The 18721-nt window shown below is 33.7% G+C and overlaps 1 protein-coding gene across 2 annotated transcripts in view; it reads right to left on the bottom strand.

Moving 5' to 3' along the window:
• Positions 1-18721, bottom strand: part of LOC132723751 (guanine nucleotide exchange factor subunit RIC1-like) — a 69452-nt gene that overhangs the window by 4536 nt on the left and 46195 nt on the right. For both annotated transcript variants that reach the window (XM_060708527.1, XM_060708528.1), the window contains 14 exons: positions 18054-18182; positions 17207-17303; positions 16695-16828; positions 14491-14537; positions 13954-14078; positions 13456-13598; positions 8324-8410; positions 7836-7920; positions 7055-7295; positions 6255-6425; positions 5617-5735; positions 2320-2514; positions 1738-1909; positions 886-1074 (listed from right to left, as the gene is read on the bottom strand). In XM_060708527.1, the coding sequence (XP_060564510.1) occupies positions 886-1074; positions 1738-1909; positions 2320-2514; positions 5617-5735; positions 6255-6425; positions 7055-7295; positions 7836-7920; positions 8324-8410; positions 13456-13598; positions 13954-14078; positions 14491-14537; positions 16695-16828; positions 17207-17303; positions 18054-18182 (1934 nt within the window). The remainder of the gene's footprint in view (positions 1-885; positions 1075-1737; positions 1910-2319; positions 2515-5616; positions 5736-6254; positions 6426-7054; positions 7296-7835; positions 7921-8323; positions 8411-13455; positions 13599-13953; positions 14079-14490; positions 14538-16694; positions 16829-17206; positions 17304-18053; positions 18183-18721) is intronic.

Genomic DNA, 18721 nt, shown 5'->3' with positions numbered 1-18721 from the left:
ATCTGAGTAAAATTAGATGCACTAAAAATTTAATAACCCACTAACATTTGACAAATATATATGTATCTCATAGTTTACAACTTGTAAATTTTAATAACCCACTAACATTTGGAAAAAAATGTTAGTGTCTTCTATAAACCTATTTTTGACAAAGCCAGTACAGATGTACTATGTTAATCTCTATATAACCCTGTGAAACAAATTATGAAGGTCTTATACACTCAAATAATGCTCAAACTGAATTTAAAAACAAGCCAGAGGTAAAGATTTATAACTTAGATAAAAACATTCATGAAACTACTCCCTATTATGGTTTCCATGCAATATCACTATTATTCAAAAGACATAAAAAAGTAAGTTATGACACTTATTTCTCTTAGTCCATGGCAACATTTAACTAAGAGGAGATCATTGATTACAGCTTTAATCATGTATCACTATGGCATTTTGATTTTGTAGGAGATAAATTTATATTAAAGTAAGCATACATGTATATTTCATTTAGATTTCACAAACGTATGTATATTTTTTCTAAAGAGAGCAGTGGTTAAACAATAAAACACATGTCTTTGAACCAATTGGTCCAAGGTTCAAGTCCTTTCTTAAACAATGACAATTGCCTTGAAAAAGTAAATAATATAATATTGCTTCATTTCATTGAGGTGTGCATGGACATATGAAAGGGGTGCTATAATTTAGTAGCTAACGTAAATGGAAATGGAAGACTCCCAATGTAGATGCATATAAGTACCTTAACTAATACGGGTAAAGCTTTAAAGCTTGGGAATTTGCCACTGCATAAAATTAAAATACTACACTTAAAGTACACAACTTTACAGCAACACTTTACATTTAAGAAAACAAAGTAGATATAAGATATCAGACCATTCAGTATCTGACCACAGCTCCAGGTAAGATAGCCCCTCCCTCATTCTAGCCACGGTCTCAAGAGGTGTGTCTGTCATACTGGCAGTATTGATTGTCCTTATCACAGATGACGAATCTCTTAACACTATTGATATTATCAACGCCCACTCCAAGCAGCCTCCTTCCAACATTACTTGAAACAAATACCTGCAAAATATTATGGTAAATTTTTGTTTTACATATAATCTCAAAACTGATCATTAATTAACAGGTGACAGGACATTGTTACAAAACATGGTTTTCTGCCAATATTATATAAGTGCAAAAAAGATGTCAAATTTTGCCAAAACTGAACAAATCACAAAACCCAGACAATATATGGTAGGACATTCGGTCACTATAATTCTATGAGTCCTGCTGAGAAATATTGTAGGAGTCATGTATAAAAGAACTGCACAGTTGCCCACCTACATACACCAATATCATAACCAGTTTTTTTTTCTCTGAAAAATTATGTCATACTTATTTTAGTTTGTTTGAGAAGAGATGAAAATGTTGTTGTAAGGTATTAGAGACACATTAATTAACACTTCAAAATTTCTTACTGTTTAAATGGCAGGCTCTTTATGCTATCCAAGGATCAAAGAAGAACTCACACAAATTAAGGACAACAGATTCATAGACAATGCTATTCACCACCAGAAGAAATTTAGTTGATAATCAATCAAAATATTGCAAAAGAAAAGAAAATGTTCAAGTCCCAAGCCCTTTGATAAATTATAAACTTTTTATAACCATTAATTCAAATTAACAGTTATAATTATAACCATTCCTTCAAATTTTTAAAGGAATTATGGTGAGATAATTTACCTGAGTTCAAGTTCTGACTGTCCTGGTCCCTTAGAAATGATCTCCTGTGAGAGAAGTTCTAGTTCTGGTGATAGACTATCTAAACTACTGCTTGAGTCAGCAAGAAATTCAAAGTCTCCAAACAATGAACTTGTATCAGAAACTTCCAGGGTGGCTAAACTACTGTCATCAGCTGTTTTAAAACATTCAAACAACATTTCAATAATAATTTGCCTTCAGTTAGATATTCAACTATCTTTATTAATGTAACGAAAAATTATTTTGTTAATCAAAGAAGAAAATTTAGATCTGCAATTGTTTCAGGTACACAATTTTAACAGATCTCCTAGACTTGTTTGCAGAAATGAATAAAACAATGGCAATATGAAAACATGCTATACCATGAGATGAGTAATGATATGAAATAAGTGATGTTGACTCTAATACAAAAAAAAATGATTGAAATATTTGCTTAATTTATAAAGTACCACTAATTATTTACACTCACAAAAGGTTCAAACATATCTGATAAGGTATGTAACAGTTACAATAAAATACATTCTATGTAACATTTAAAACATAACAACTGTATAAATAAGTTACCTTTTGACAATTGTGGTTTCAGTACAATTTCATCTGACATTTCTGTTGATACAAAACTTGCATTCTTTGGGAGTGGTCTCCCTTTGCCCTCATTATCTACCACCTGTGGCACTAGTGTATTGTTCTGACCAGTGTAACTACCATTATGTGTGTCATCATCTAGCAGAGATAATGATGCTAGGCTTGTGCTAGAATCTGACAAAAAAAAACAACTTAAGTTCTGAGACACAGTGATAAACATGTAAGGAAAGGTAAGTTAGAAACCTAAACTCTGGTGGCACATTCACAATAATACCTTTACTATGTTTCCAGTAAAGAGTCATGCCAGAAAATTTACTATTTTACACATTAAAAATTAGGTCAACATATATATCACAGTTTAATTCTGCAAATAATGATGCGTTAATGTTTCAAATTTCAAAGCCAAAATTACAAAAAGTAGGTCAATTTAAACTAAACTTAAATGACATTTTAAATTGAGGTATTGGTGCAAATTTTAATGTTATAGCACCTAGTCAGAAAAAAATCAATGACAGTATATATCAGATAGCTGTACGACAATAACCAAAGTATGTCACTAGACAGTGCTCTACTATACAATAGACCACACAAACTATCTAAGCTCCAGCGGTGTGATGGAGAAAACCAATTTTTTAAAGTTTTTCCTACATATATAATATACAAGAGGGCCATGATGGCCCTGAGGTCGCTCACCTGTATATAGGCCCCCGGAGCGGGGCCAGTTTAAACCCCAGGGCTTTTATTTTAACAAACTTGGAAGACACCCATTAGAAGATGTTTCATGTTAAGTTTTTACTACACACATATGATGAAAAACAATGATCTTCCCCCCCGCAGGGCCAATTTTAACACAAGGGCTTTATTTTGAACAAACTTGGTAGACACCCATAAGAAGATGTTTCATGCTAAACATCTAAGCTCTAGCTCATTGGGTTTTTTCAAAGAAGATTTTGTAAGTTTTTACTATACACATTATAGTTAAAAACAATGACACCCCTGGGGCGGGGCAAGTTTTGACCCCAGGGCTTTTATTTGAACAAACTTTGTAGACACTCACTAGAAGATGTTTCATGCTGAATATCTAAACTCTAGCTATTTGGGTTTTTTCAAAGAAGATTTTTAAGTTTTTGCTATACACATATAAGGAAAATCTATGACCCCTGGGGCGGGGCCAATTTTGACCCCAGGGCTTTTATTTGAACAAATTTTGTAGACACTCACTAGAAGATGTTTCATGCTTAATATCTAAACTCTAGCTATTTGGGTTTTTTCAAAGAAGATTTTTAAGTTTTTGCTATACACATATAAGGAAAATCAATGACCCCTGGGGCGGGGCCAATTTTGACCCCAGGGCTTTTATTTGAACAAACTTTGTAGACACTCACTAGAAGATGTTTCATGCTTAATATCTAAACTCTAGCTATTTGGGTTTTTTCAAAGAAGATTTTTTCAGTTTTTGCTATACACATATAAGGAAAATCTATGACCCCTGGGGCGGGGCCAATTTTGACCCCAGGGCTTTTATTTGAACAAATTTTGTAGCCACTCACTAGAAGATGTTTCATGCTTAATATCTAAACTCTAGCTATTTGGGTTTTTTCAAAGAAGATTTTTAAGTTTTTGCTATACACATATAAGGAAAATCAATGACCCCCGGGGCGGGGCCAATTTTGACCCCAGGGCTTTTATTTGAACAAACTTTGTAGACACTCACTAGAAGATGTTTCATGCTTAATATCTAAACTCTAGCTATTTGGGTTTTTTCAAAGAAGATTTTTTAAGTTTTTGCTATACACATATAAGGAAAATCAATGAGCCCCGGGGCGGGGCCAATTTTGACCCCAGGGCTTTTATTTGAACAAACTTGGTAGACACCCATTAGAACATGTTTCATGCTAAATATCTTAGCTCTAGCTATTTGAGTTCTTTAAAAGAAGATTTTTTAAGTTTTTACTATATGCATATAGGGAAAATCAATGACCCCCTGGGGCGGGGCCAATTTTGACCCCAGGGCTTTTATTTGAACAAACTTGGTAGACACTCATTAGAAGATGTTTCATGCCAAATATCTTAGCTCTAGCTCTTTGGGTTCTTTAAAAGAAGATTTTTTAAGTTTTTACTATATGCATATAGGGAAAATCAATGACCCCCTGGGGCGGGGCCAATTTTGACCCCAGGGCTTTTATTTGAACAAACTTGGTAGACACTCACTAGAAGATGTTTCATGCCAAATATCTTAGCTCTGTCTCTTACGGTTTTTTAAAAGAAGACATTTAAAGTTTTTTCTTTCGGTTGCCATGGCAACCAGAGTTCTGCATGGAATTAAATTCTTTGAACAATTTTTAAAGGTGACCACCAAAGGAACATTCCTGTGAAATTTGGATGAAATTGGTTTAGTGGTTTATGAGGAGATGTCATTTAAAGTAAAAGTTTACGGACGGACGACGGACGGACGGACGACGGACGGACGAAAAGCGATCACAAAAGCTCACCCTGTCACTTTGTGACAGGTGAGCTAAAAAAAGGCAAAACCTCAAAGTGAGCTCATATTACTTTTACCATGAAATAGTATTAAATAATCGTTCATTTTTATTTTACATTTTCCGTTTTAAAATTGTCATTCAGTATTTTATACACTACTTCTGTTTATTCTGGTTCCCTGTCCTCTTATGGTTCCCATATAAGTGAGCAGGACACCAGTCTAAGCTTCTGTTTTCAATCGACTTTTATCGTTATCTTGTAATTCGAAAAGTTGGATGTGTCAATTCAGTTCTTCGGACGAAGTTTTCAAAACCATCACTATCTAGCAGGTACTCGCATTAACGTAAGGCGCGCTTTGCGAGCCGGCCCTTAGGGCCAGCTCTTCGAGCTCCCTATTAATCAAGTGACCCCTAGGGTTGTATCAATTCTGACCCTAGATGAAGATTTTTAAATTTTTACTATATGACGTCATGTAAAAATAATTGACATCCAGGCACTCCAAATACCTAAGCTCTAGCCCTTGTAGTTTCAGAGTTCAATATTTTTTCAAGTTTTTATATAAATATACATGTATTGAGAAAACCCCAAACCCCCATACTTGTGGTTTGTGATGAGCTTTATGCAACGTACATTTTGTCAAGTTTTCACCACATAACGAACCTTGAGTATTCAGAGGAGACGTCAAATGAATGAATTGTGGACAACAAACCATGGACATCTAACAATCCCAGAAGCACATACAGTCACTGCATGGCAGAGCTGATAAAAAGCTATGTTAATAGTTTTGATACTTACATGCTTTACTTTTGAGTTGTTGAAATGCTGATAGTGATAAAACAGGTAATGGCCATTCAAACTGGTGATGAATATCTCGTAATGCACTCACAAAGTCCTCTACTTTACCAGAACGTAGTCTGAAAATTCAGATCTATAGTTTTATATAATGTCCAAAATTGAAAAATAATAAATTTGAACAAGGACTTCACATGGACAATTCACTCAAATATTCTCAATCTCTGGTAGAAAATGTTTGTTCATAAAGGTGATAGCAGGTAAGCAACCTAAATTTACCTACAAATATTATTTCAAAGACATGTGAAACTTGAAGCGAGTACATTCAGTGCTTATTGGGATATAAAGATACACTTAAAACCAAAAGCTTATTAAGAGAACTTGTTCAACCATCCTTCCTGTATCAATATTTTATATAGGAACAATATTACATTTAGGTTTTTGTTAGTATCCAAAATTTCAACAACATGTAAAAATGATACATAGCTTTTTTTCCTGAAATTATCATTATAAATATATTCTCTTCATATGAAGTTTCAATACTTGACATCTCTCATAATATTCAAATTTTTAAGATGATTAAAAAAAATCAATTAGAATCTAATGAACTTTTTTTCAAATAATCATTTTTTCATTCAAACCTTTCTTTTTTCAACCACGCTACAAGCTGAAAGTCTCTTATATTTGCTGAAAAAGATCCTAGATCTTGAAGTCTGTTAGATGAGAGAAGTTTTCTTGCATGTCTGAACAGTATTGTATCTATATAGACTTGGTCAGCAGTGGAGTTAGGCTGTACTGGTCGAGGTGATGGTCTGAAAATATAATAAACTTTACATAAATATATGTAATGCTTTTTTACTTTCTGAAACTTGTAACAAATCTTACAATTTAATATTCATAAATTTTAAACTCAAGTATTTGTGATACTTTAAAGAATATTATTTATCAGCATTCCTAAACGACTGATTAATAGAGAAAATTCTATTTTATTAAGTTCACTACAGTAATTACTTGCTATTCATTTGAGTTGGTATAACATACCTGAGATGGTAAAATATATGAGACAGTATATTTGAGACAGTTTAATATATTTGAGACAGTACGATATATTTGAGATGGTATTGCATATTTCCGAAAGTATAATACATTTGAGCTGATATAAAATATTTAAGATGGTATAACATATTTGATATGGTATAATACATGTATATTAAGTATTTACTAATTTATTTTAGTTTAAATGTGTTGGAAGCTAAATTGAATCACTCAACTGTTCCTGGAACCAACCAGTACTAAGCCATTAGTGCAAAGTTTCCTACTCACAGAAACAACGATCAGCAATCCTTAGATTACTATTCCTATCTGTTAAACACTTGGCCATGCTGCCACTCATGTATAATATATTACAGATGGTATAATTTATTGGATCTGGTATACTCACCTTTTTGAGATCATCTGATTATCAGACTTTGTATGTGTTAATTTGACCTTTTCCTTTGACGCCTCTCTAACAGCCGATTCTGCCGTGACACTTGAGCTCCGGATCCGGCTGACGTTACTCACACTACTAAAGGTAAAATCACACTCCTCCCTCGGCATTGCGGGACTACCAATGTATGAGCAAGATTGAACTTTACCCTGGTTAAATACCAGAGGTGGGGACACATCAGCATCATTTGGATCTAAAAACAATAATATCATTTGATCAAAGAGTTGTCTTTTATACATATGATAGGAAGTTAGTCTGGGATTCAGGCGTTGATATTTTTGCGTATTCTTAACATATTTTTTGCTTATTCATAACATACAACACTATTTCTCATATTCGTTTGTGTTTTGATAGTATCAACACCTGGGGAAACCTGCGGGTTCGGAGAACAGAAGCACATAAAAAATCATAAGACTGAAACCCAGGCTAATAGGAAGTCTCAAACCTTACAAAATAAAATTAAAAGGAAGTAAAAGTCTTCAACAAAAGTTTTGGTAGTGAATAACTTAAGGTAAAAGGCATAAAATTGTTATTGCACAGTATTTCATTTAGAACTGAAAATGTTAAAATATTTTCAAAATTAAACAAGACAACTTAAATGCAATGTTTTCCCTATTGAGCATTCTGCATGCAAAACAAGCAATAATTGACATAAAAATCACAAGTGATTTTAGTGAGGTACTAAAACATAGAAAAATGAAGTGATACAATAAACAGTTCAATCAAAACTTACCAATAGCCTTGAGAAATCTGACTAGATCCTGGGCTAGTTCCCACTGTCGGTCCTCTATAGCTGAGTCTAGCAATAATGTGGCATGCTGAAATATTATCTCCTATCAAATTATCTTCATTCATCATTTTTGATGTAAAATACTGTCTTAAACTATTGTTATCAGTTTAATCAATTTAAAAAATATGACAAAAAGGCTGAATATAGTAAACAGTGTATTTTAATAAAAATGTATGTTTAACTTCCTTAGGCATGGAATACTTTAACAAGTTAACCCTTCAATCAATTTATTCATGCTGTCAAATTTTCCCACCTGAGTTTTGAAGAGTTGTGGTCAAAACATAAAATGAAACAACCACTAGTTCAATCCAGAAAGATAGTACAAATGTTGTTTTTATTTGCTTGTAACAGAAGGAACCAGATAAGCATAATACATTATTACTATGAATGTCCAAACAGTTAAAAATAGATCACATGAACATTGAACTTACCTGTCTACTGGCAATGGGTTTTTCCAGATTCTGTAATATTATGAGATATGATGCTGCAGTCTCTAATCTTGCACTTATAAGGCACTCCTGAAATATCATTGTCACATGTAATAGTTATTATTTCATTTGTGTGCGTGGAGGGTAGAAAGAGAAGGCATGAGAAGTGTAGATTAGTTTTTTTAAGTCCCAGGACCCACCAACTCAGACACTGTCAATATCATTTGGTGACTTTCCAGCTTTAATGGTGGAGGCATACAGCAGGTGCTACTTTCTACATTATTTCATTCACAAGCATGCATCAGAGTAGAAAAACATCAAACTTATGTGGGCTTTTACTCAAACAAACTCACAGAAATGAACCTATCTTTTTTGTGACTATAATTTCAGAATTTTCAGTATAAGCAAGCATAGCCATAGTTAAACAAGAGGGCCATGATGGCCCTGAAGTCGCTCATCTGTATACAGGCCCCCAGAGTGGGGCCAGTTTAAACCCCAGGGCTTTTATTTGAACAAACTTGGTAGACACCCATTACAAGATGTTTCATGCAAAACATCTAAGGTCTAGCTTGTTGAGTTTTTTAAAAAAAAGATTTTAAAAGTTTTAAATATACACATATAGTTCAAAGCAATGACACCCCTAGGGCGGGGCCAGTTTTGCCCCCAGGGCTTTTTTTAACAAACTTTGAAGACACTCACTAGAAGATGTTTCATGCTTAATATCTAAACTCTAGCAATTTGTTTTTTGCTATACACATATTAGGAAAATCAATGTCCCCCGGGGCAGGGCCAATTTTGACCCTAAGGCTTTTATTTGAACAAACTTTGAAGACACTAACTGGAAGATGTTTCATGCTTAATATCTTAACTCTAGCTATCTGGGTTTTTCAAAGAAGATTTTTTAAGTTTTTGCTATACACATTTTTTACCCAGCTATTTGACACATAAAGATAAAAATATCAATGACCCCCGGGGCAGGGCAAATTTTTTCACCCCAGGGCTCTTATTTGAACAAATTTGGTAGACACCCATTAGAAGATGTTTCATGCTAAATATCTTAGCTCTAGCTCTTTGGGTTCTTTAAAAGAAGATTTTTTAAGTTTTTACTATATGCATATAGGGAAAATCAATGACCCCCTGGGGCGGGGCCAATTTTGACCCCAGGGCTTTTATTTGAAAAAACTTGATAGACACTCATTAGAAGATGTTTCATGCTAAATATCTTAGCTCTAGCTCTTTGGGTTCTTTAAAAGAAGATTTTTTCAGTTTTTACTATATGCATATAGGGAAAATCAATGACCCCCTGGGTGCCGGGCCAATTTTGACCCTAGGACTTTTATTTGAACAAACTTGGTAGACACCCATTAGAAGATGTTACATGCTAAATATCTTAGCTCTAGCTCTTTGGGTTCTTTTAAAGAAGATTTTTAAAGTTTTTACTATATGCATATAGGGAAAAACAATGACCCCCGGGGCGGGGCCAATTTTGACCCTAGGACTTTTATTTGAACAAACTTGGTAGACACCCACTAGAAGATGTTTCATGCCAAATATCTAAGCTCTACCTCTTTGGGTTTTTTTAAAGAAGATATTTAAAGTTTTTTCTATCAGTTGCCATGGCAACCAGAGTTCTGCATAAGATAAGATAAGATAAGATAAGTTTTATTTCAAGTTGGCAAGTTTTCAACAGTACAACATAAGCTCTAGGAGCTTTTATAACCGACTGTATATAACATAAAGTATAAGATCAACAAAGATAAAACAGCTACAATAAAAATGATTAGACAAGATATATATACATCACATACATAAAATAGACCTTTTTAGATATTTTTATAAAAATGAATCAGATGCTAAAAAACTAAATGATAGTTTACCCAATTCTACATCATTAGCTTGTATATTAAACTATGCTTACAATTTCTAGTATCTAAAAATTTTACTTAAAATTCAATAATGTACCGATTAAACAATTAAAAATTTAATGAATAGTTAAATGAATAAATAAATAAATAAATAAAACTATTAAAACAAGATTGCATTTGAGAAAAATGCTATGCCACCGCATTAATACCTAAGCTCTAGGCCTTTTGGGCATTTACAAGAAGGTATTTTAAGTTTTTGAAGCCTTGTACCTTGTACCTACAGACAATAAGATTTTTTGATTTTTTACTATATGTATATATTTGAAAATCAATGAACCCCCGGGCAGGCGGGGCAAATTTTGACCCCAGGGCCTATAATTTTGAACAATCTTGCTAGAGGGTTCACTACACAATGTTTCATTGCAAAATATCTACCTCTAGCCATTTGTCAATTGCTAGAAGAAATTTTTTTTTAAAGTTTTTACTATATACATATAACGAAAACCAAATGACCCCCGGGGCAGGGCCGATTTTTGACCCCCAGGGCTATAATTTGAACAATCTGGGTAAAGGTCTACAACACAATGCCTTATGCTCTAGGCCTTTGGGTCTTTACAAAGTAGGTATTTAAAAGTTTTTTTACTATATGTACATATAGTGAAAATCAATGACCCCGGGGCGGGGCCGGATTTTTGACCCAGGGCTATAATTGAACAATCTTGGTAGAGGTCTACCAGGCAATGCCTTATGCAAAATATCTAAGCTCTAGGCTATTTGGGTCTTTTAAATAAGGTATTTTAAGTTTTTACTATATTTACAACATAGTGAAAATCCAATGACCCCCGGGGCAGGGCCGATTTTGACCCCAGGGGCTATAATTTGAACAATCTTGGTAGAGGTCTACCAGGACAATGCCTTATGCAAATATCTAAGCTCTAGGCCTTTTGGGGTCTTTACAAGAAGATTTTTTTAAAAATTTATTCTTATAATTCCTTTTGGCTTGCCATTTTGGCAACCAGATCTTCTGCATGGAATGAAATTCTTAGAACAAACTTTGGGAAGCCCCTTCACCCAAGATCAATCCTGCCAAGTTTGGTTGAAAATTGCTATTGGTTTTTCACAAGAAGATTTTTTACGTTCACTATATAATCTATATCAACAATGACCCGGGGCGGGGCCTATTTTGACCCCAGGGCTATAATTTTTCAGAACAATGTTGGTAGAGGTCTACCAGACCAATGCCTTATGCAAAATATCTAAGCTCTAGGCTATTTGGGTCTGTACAATTAAGGTATTTTAAGTTTTTAACTATATGTACATATAGTGAAAAATCAATGACCCCGGGGCGGGGCCGATTTTGACCCCAGGGCTATAATTTTGAACAATCTTGGTAGAGGTCTACCAGACAATGCCTTATGCAAAATATCTAAGCTCTAGGCCGTTTTGGGTCTTTTACAAGAAGATTTTTTAAATTTGTTCTTATAATTCCTTTTCTGGTTTGCCATGGCAACCAGATTTCTGCATGGAATGAAATTCTTTTGAACAACTTTGGAAGCCCTTCACCAAGGATCAATCCTGCCAAGTTTGGTTGAAATTGGACTACTGGTTTTTCACAAGAAGATTTTTTAAGTTCACTATATAATCTATATAACACACACACACACACACACACACAAACAAACACACACACACACAGGTGAATCGCTATATGCCACCGCATCGCAGATGCTGCGGTGGCATAAAAAAAATAAATAAACATACATTTTTTTTTTTTTTTTTGGACTGCATGGAATTAAATTCTTTGAACAATTTTTAAAGGTGACCACCAAAGGAACATTCCTGTGAAGTTTGGATGAAATTGGCTCAGCGGTTTCTGAGGAGATGTCATTTAAAGTAAAAATTTACGGACGGACGCCGGACGGACAGACGGACGTTGGACGGATGCCGGACGAAAAGCGATCACAAAAGCTCACCCTGTCACTTTGTGACAGGTGAGCTAAAAACAACAAGAACTTTTTAATCACTCCAGATATTAAAGATTAAAACAATTTGTCCTAGATGAATAAAAGGGGATAATCCTGAAATTATTTAATATAAACCATATAACTTTTGGTAGCATGAAACACTGCAATATACCTCCACAAGATCTTTAAGTCATGAATTTAATTTGTATTTAAATTAAGAAATAATATATCCACAACAGTGATTTTATCACTAAAAGAATCAATGTTTTGAGTCTGGGTGCCAGGAATTATATCACAAGGGGTAGCACAAGTGATATAATGCTGTGTATCCAAACAACAAATAAATGCTGCTGTAGCGTTATTGCACATTTACACATACTTTTTTGGACCTTCTTTGTTCAATAGGGCAAAATAGGATGATTTATCCTGTCACTTGTATCAATTTCGACCCGATAACAAGGTGCCGTATATTTTTACTGATCTACGGCACTTGATCACGTGGTATGCATGTTTGCCGGACTACTTTTCAAGAAAAAATATAAAAACTGTCGTTAATCTTCTGTGTGTAAGAAAAAACGAATTTTGGAAACGTTGATAAAACTTTGTTTGGTTTTATTTTATTTCACTCTATAATTTTTCAAGCGAAATAAAAATTATTAAAAAAGTGAAATAAATGTAAAACTTAACTCGTTTGCGACATTAAATAGCGTACTTGATTTGATTGTTTTGCACGTGCTGTTTTGGCGCTACATTGTGACGTCACGTAAACAATACTTTAAACGTTTGTACAGCGTTAACGACTAAATAAAAGATATTGGTGTTCGAATTCATTTTCTTAGTTAGACTATTTTCTTTCATTCTAGATAGTTTTCACAACAAAATTCGACAAAAATTGTTTTTATTTATCACATTTTTCGAACAAAATGGCGCCCTCGATGTGAAAATACACAGGGAGATAATAAGAACGGCGAGTGCATTGTTGTAGAATAATGCACGCTTCGGGCCTTCTTTGTTTATATAGAAACAATTTCGATAGTGTGATTAAAGGTAGTTTGCCTAATAAAATTCTTTAAAAAAAAACGGTGACAGGATAAATAGAATAATAGATTGGTGCCGTGGATGGAGAAAGTTTATCTGGCTCTGCTCCGGAATTTATTAGGTTCGCCTTCGGCTCACCCAATAAATTCCTCCGCCTCGCCAGATAAACTTTCTCCATCCACGGCACCAACCTATTATTCTCTATATTCACACTTTTTCTGCCTTGTTACAAGAAACGAAATACAAACAAAGTATGATATAAATGTACCTCAAATAGGTCTTTCGGATTTCCAACAGTTGTGAACAAATGTGGCCATAGAGCAACCTCAGTTTTCCTTGCACACTGAACAAATGTCTGCAGATACTCTGGGAACTCTTGAATAAATGCTACAACACGTGGTAATAGAGGATCTGAAACATGAGCAAGCAAACATAATATACTGGACAAAAATAGTAAACAAGCTTTTTTAAACAAGTTATGTCACAGAAAAAATATCTAAACCTTAGTTAGTAACTAAATGCAATTCAATCTATCTTTTTTAATTGGGTTTAGACACAATTAAGGTTTAATGACTTTAACTGCCAGTTTTGTCAGTGAAGAGAAACAAAGGGATGGCAAGGCGCTTAAGATGATCATTCCACCCGCTATCATCTAAATACAAAAAAATTCCCACGCAGTGAAAGTAACTAAAAGTCATTGACTATAACCACTCAGAAACAGATGAGTGTAATACCAGCACTGAAAAACACAACTACATGTATTTACCTGGAATGGGTTCTTTTGAAGTAGCCTCAGCTTCCAGTACCTCATGAAGTAACAGCTCCAATACATGTGAAAAATATGACAGCTCAGTACAGCACCTCGCTAAATCTAGCGCTTGAACACCAAGGCTGAAAATATGTTTAATTGTACATGTTTTATTTTCAGTCTGCCTTCAGTCTTCAAAATTATTATACAACTTTATTCTTAGTAGTCTTAGAATATAAATATCTGAATACAAAAATAAAAAGGTAAAGCTTGTTCTCTGATTTATAATGTCCTCATTATCTTACATTGTTACTTTTGTTAGCCATGTTAAAATCCCTTTAACTATACTAATTCACGGATAAGTTTTAAGTCACATATTTCTTTAGGAAAGCATAACAAAAATATTATTAACATGAAAATTTGAAGCTGGTGAGCTAAAAGTTTTAAACCTATGTACAGACTGGCCTGGGTCTATAAAGGAGGCAAAGGTCTTCAATTTTTTGTTCTAGCCGTCAAAGCTACAAATGATTCAATCTAAACATATAAATGACTTACTTTCTCTTTAAGAGCTGTTTAAGAATATGATGTAGATAGACTTGACTCTGAAAAATAATAATAAATATAGAGCTTGATATATAACATATCTTATATTAGTGATATTAGACATTATCTGTGGGTTTTTCCATCTTTCCCAAGATACAAATAAATTACAAAATAAATGAATAAATAAACTTGTCATAAAACATTTGATACTGTGAAGTTAATATTGAATATGAAGGTTTTATTGCTACTGATTCATCTAGTTACAGTTCTCTCTTTAAATTAGTACAGCATACATAAACAGTATGCATCTAATTGTACCAAAATGAATGTCCATTGAGATTTTTTCTTCTATAAATTTTCATCATTTAACCTCACATATATTCAATGTAATGTAATCATTACAAATTAAGAATATGTTAAATTTAACATTTCATGTGGTCATCAATCCCATGTAGATTTAAATGGTGATGGCTCTTATCTTACAACTTTCTTTTTTTTTGGCTAGGTTTTATGTTTGCATCAACACAGTATAGATCAAATGCTGACTTCCAGCTTTGCTGGTGGAGGAAGACCTCAGATGCCCCTCCCTTCATTATTTCAGACATAAACAGGCACATGAGTAGAATCACTGACATTCCTTAATCTAGCTGGATAACTTTCTCACATTTAAAACCAAAGTCCCTGTCAGGATTGAAACACAGCTGTGACAGGCAAGTGGTTTGATGTCAATGACCTTAATACACTCAGCCCTACATAAATTGTATTGTTAATTTCAATGTGTATGTAGATTTAAATACAGTAAAATCTCTGTAGTGTAGCCCTCTCTAAAACAATTGCCTCTTTACAACAACAGTAAAATTTCTTCTCGAGCCATATACAATAGATTTATAGCAACACCTAACAGGAGCAATCAAAATCTTTATCTCCCATAGGATGTTGCTGTAAAGAGGTTTTACTGTAACATATGAACTTACAGTCTCCCGCAGGGTGTTGTTATGACAAGGTTTTACTGTAACATATGAACTTACAGTCTCCCACAGGGTGTTGTTGTGACAAGGTTTTACTGTAACATATGAACTTACAGTCTCCCACAGGGTGTTGTTGTGACAAGGTTTTACTGTAACATATGAACTTACAGTCTCCCACAGGGTGTTGCTGTAAAGAGGTTTTACTGTAACATATGAACTTACAGTCTCCCGCAGGGTGTTGTTGTGACAAGTTTTTACTGTAATATATGAACTTACAGTCTCCCACAGGGTGTTGTTGTGACAAGGTTTTACTGTAACATATGAACTTACAGTCTCCCGCAGGGTGGTTTTGTAACAAGGTTTTACTGTAACATATGAACTTACAGTCTCCCACAGGGTGTTGCTGTGACAAGGTTTAAAAGTAATATATGAACTTGCAGTCTCCCACAGGGTGGTTTTGTAACAAGGTTTTACTGTAATATATAAACTTACAGTCTCCCACAGGGTGTTGCTGTAACAAGGTTTTACTGTAACATATGAACTTTACAGTCTCCCACAGGGTGTTGCTGTAACAAGGTTTAACTGTAACATATGAACTTACAGTCTCCCACAGGGTGTTGTTGTGACAAGGTTTTACTGTAATATATGAACTTACAGTCTCCCACAGGGTGTTGTTGTGACAAGGTTTTACTGTAACATATGAACTTACAGTCTCCACAGGGTGTTGCTGTAACAAGGTTTTACTGTAATATATGAACTTACAGTCTCCCACAGGGTGTTATTGTGACAAGGTTTTACTGTAATATATGAACTTACAGTCTCCCACAGGGTGTTGTTGTAACAAGGTTTTACTGTAACATATGAACTTACAGTCTCCCACAGGGTGTTGTTGTGACAAGGTTTTACTGTAACATATGAACTTACAGTCTCCCACAGGGTGTTGTTGTGACAAGGTTTTACTGTAATATATGAACTTACAGTCTCCCATAGGGTGTTGTTGTGACAAGGTTTTACTGTAATATATGAACTTACAGTCTCCCACAGGGTGTTGTTGTGACAAGGTTTTACTGTAATATATGAACTTACAGTCTCCCACAGGGTGTTGTTGTAACAAGGTTTTACTGTAATATATGAACTTACAGTCTCCCGCAGGGTGTTGCTGTAACAAGGTTTTACTGTAATTTATGAACTTACAGTCTCCCACAGGGTGGTTTTGTAACAAGGTTTAACTGTAACATATGAACTTACAGTTCTCTCTATAGAGCAATAAGGAAGGTCATGTAGATGTCTACTAGGATGACAGAATGATGATGTAGAATTATAACGTAACATTGAGGCATCACTGGCTACTCCTAGTATCACAGCTTCTTCAAATAACACAGCTAAAATATATATATAGAACAGATTTTTTTATTATCATGCATGCATTAAGGTTTCATTGCATCACTTACACTAACATATATATATTGCATTATTTTGTTTGTGTAACTAATCTGAATATGTGAAATATGTTAAAACATCAAAAATTTTGAAGAACTGGTGATAAGAATAGTAAAAGTATGCTAAGGGAATTGATTCCTTATCTTATTATAATATATCATGCTAATGAAAGACATAACTGCAACTATTTGTTTTATCAAAATAGCTAAACAAAATTGAATCTGGTGTTTAATGTGCAACTTCTTTTCCACATTTCTTACTTTCACATAATTTATAATAAAAATTGATCACCTAATAAGTTTGATACTATAAATACTTGCCTAGAGGGTATATATCCACCCTAAATGGGAGCATAATACGTTTAGACATAAAATTATGTGCTTGCCCATCATTCTTCGGGAGAAGTGGTAACCATACCTACAAATATGTCATATTAGATATTTAACAGACAAGAAATCTAGATATCAAATATTCAAGGTTAATCATTCTATTTATCTATTAAAGATATACTTGGCTCAAAGTTGATATTAGAAAATATTGATACTCACTATACAGTCTCTTTGTAAATATAAAACAAACATAATTTGACTTATTTTATGTTTTAAATCCTACACACTACAGGTGGTCAGAAAATGAATATATAGTGTCATTAAAAAAACTGGCATTTTTTTTTAAAGAAATGACCAACTTTACTTGACCTGTAATAGTGAATGCAGCTTACATATATAGTTTATTTGTTCTTTTATTCAAATAAGACATATTCAGTAAGAATTTCATAAAGTTAAATTAATTTCTGTGATTACAATATTTTACTCAAGAATGAGCATAGTATATATCTTCATTAATATACACAAATATTTGGACTATTTCAAGCACTGTAAATATAAATGCACACCATGTAAATGTACAAACATGATAGGGAAATTTAAACAATAGTAAGTGTTATTGAAACAGTAGCTTTAATTTGGTCTCGTTTTTTAAAAACAATAAATGTATTGGTATATGATTTGCTGCAACAAAAATTAACTATTTCAAAATATATTGCAATAAAGGTTTAACTGTATCGTTTTTGCATGAAACAATATCAATCTATAAGGTGTGTACATTTTTAATCATTCAGTCATCATTTATGGGATTAAAATGAGGAATATGACACTAAGATATAACCTTCATGCCATGGCATCCACAGCTCAACCACAATGCTTCTGTAAGCTGCAGTTTTCCTGTCACTGATCGTGATGTGGTCCATAAATTCTCAACATTTGTTGCCACAACTGAAGGTGATGAAAAAGGCAACTGAAAAATATACAGAAAACAAGTTAAACTTGCATTGTTAAGGATCAGATTTGAAAAAATGTTTTATTCTAATTAAGACATCAGCATGTAAAGGAAAGACTCAATTCACAAGATTTTCTTTTAATAAAAGTATCACTAGTTTCAATTTACCTTTAAGTTTTTTCTATTTCGAGTTATATAATAAGTAAATATCTGTCTGCCTGAGAGCAACTATTTGTCTTTATCAGACAAAAGTCCTTTAGTTTAAACATATTTATTTTAGCTTAATTGCAAAACACGTTCTTGCAACTTATATCAATCACTTTTGTGTCCATTAACTAAAACTAACAAGTACTTGCGACATATGTGGAATCATGTTCGTGACCCAAATAGGGCTCAAACCCACGATCCCTTAGTTGAGAAGCAGACAGCTTAAGCACTAGGCCACCGCTCCCAAAAAGTCCTTTACTCAAAATATCTGTAAGAAGTCAACCTTTAACAGCTATATTTGAGTGGTGAACTTGTCCTGCTACAACAGTGCCAATATAAGTCTTATAGGT

Source organism: Ruditapes philippinarum, unplaced genomic scaffold (assembly GCF_026571515.1).
Source record: "Ruditapes philippinarum isolate M1 unplaced genomic scaffold, ASM2657151v2 ctg1121_1_1_1_1, whole genome shotgun sequence".
Taxonomy (NCBI): Eukaryota; Metazoa; Mollusca; class Bivalvia; order Venerida; family Veneridae; genus Ruditapes; species Ruditapes philippinarum.
This window is presented reverse-complemented; position numbering and strand designations above follow the sequence as displayed.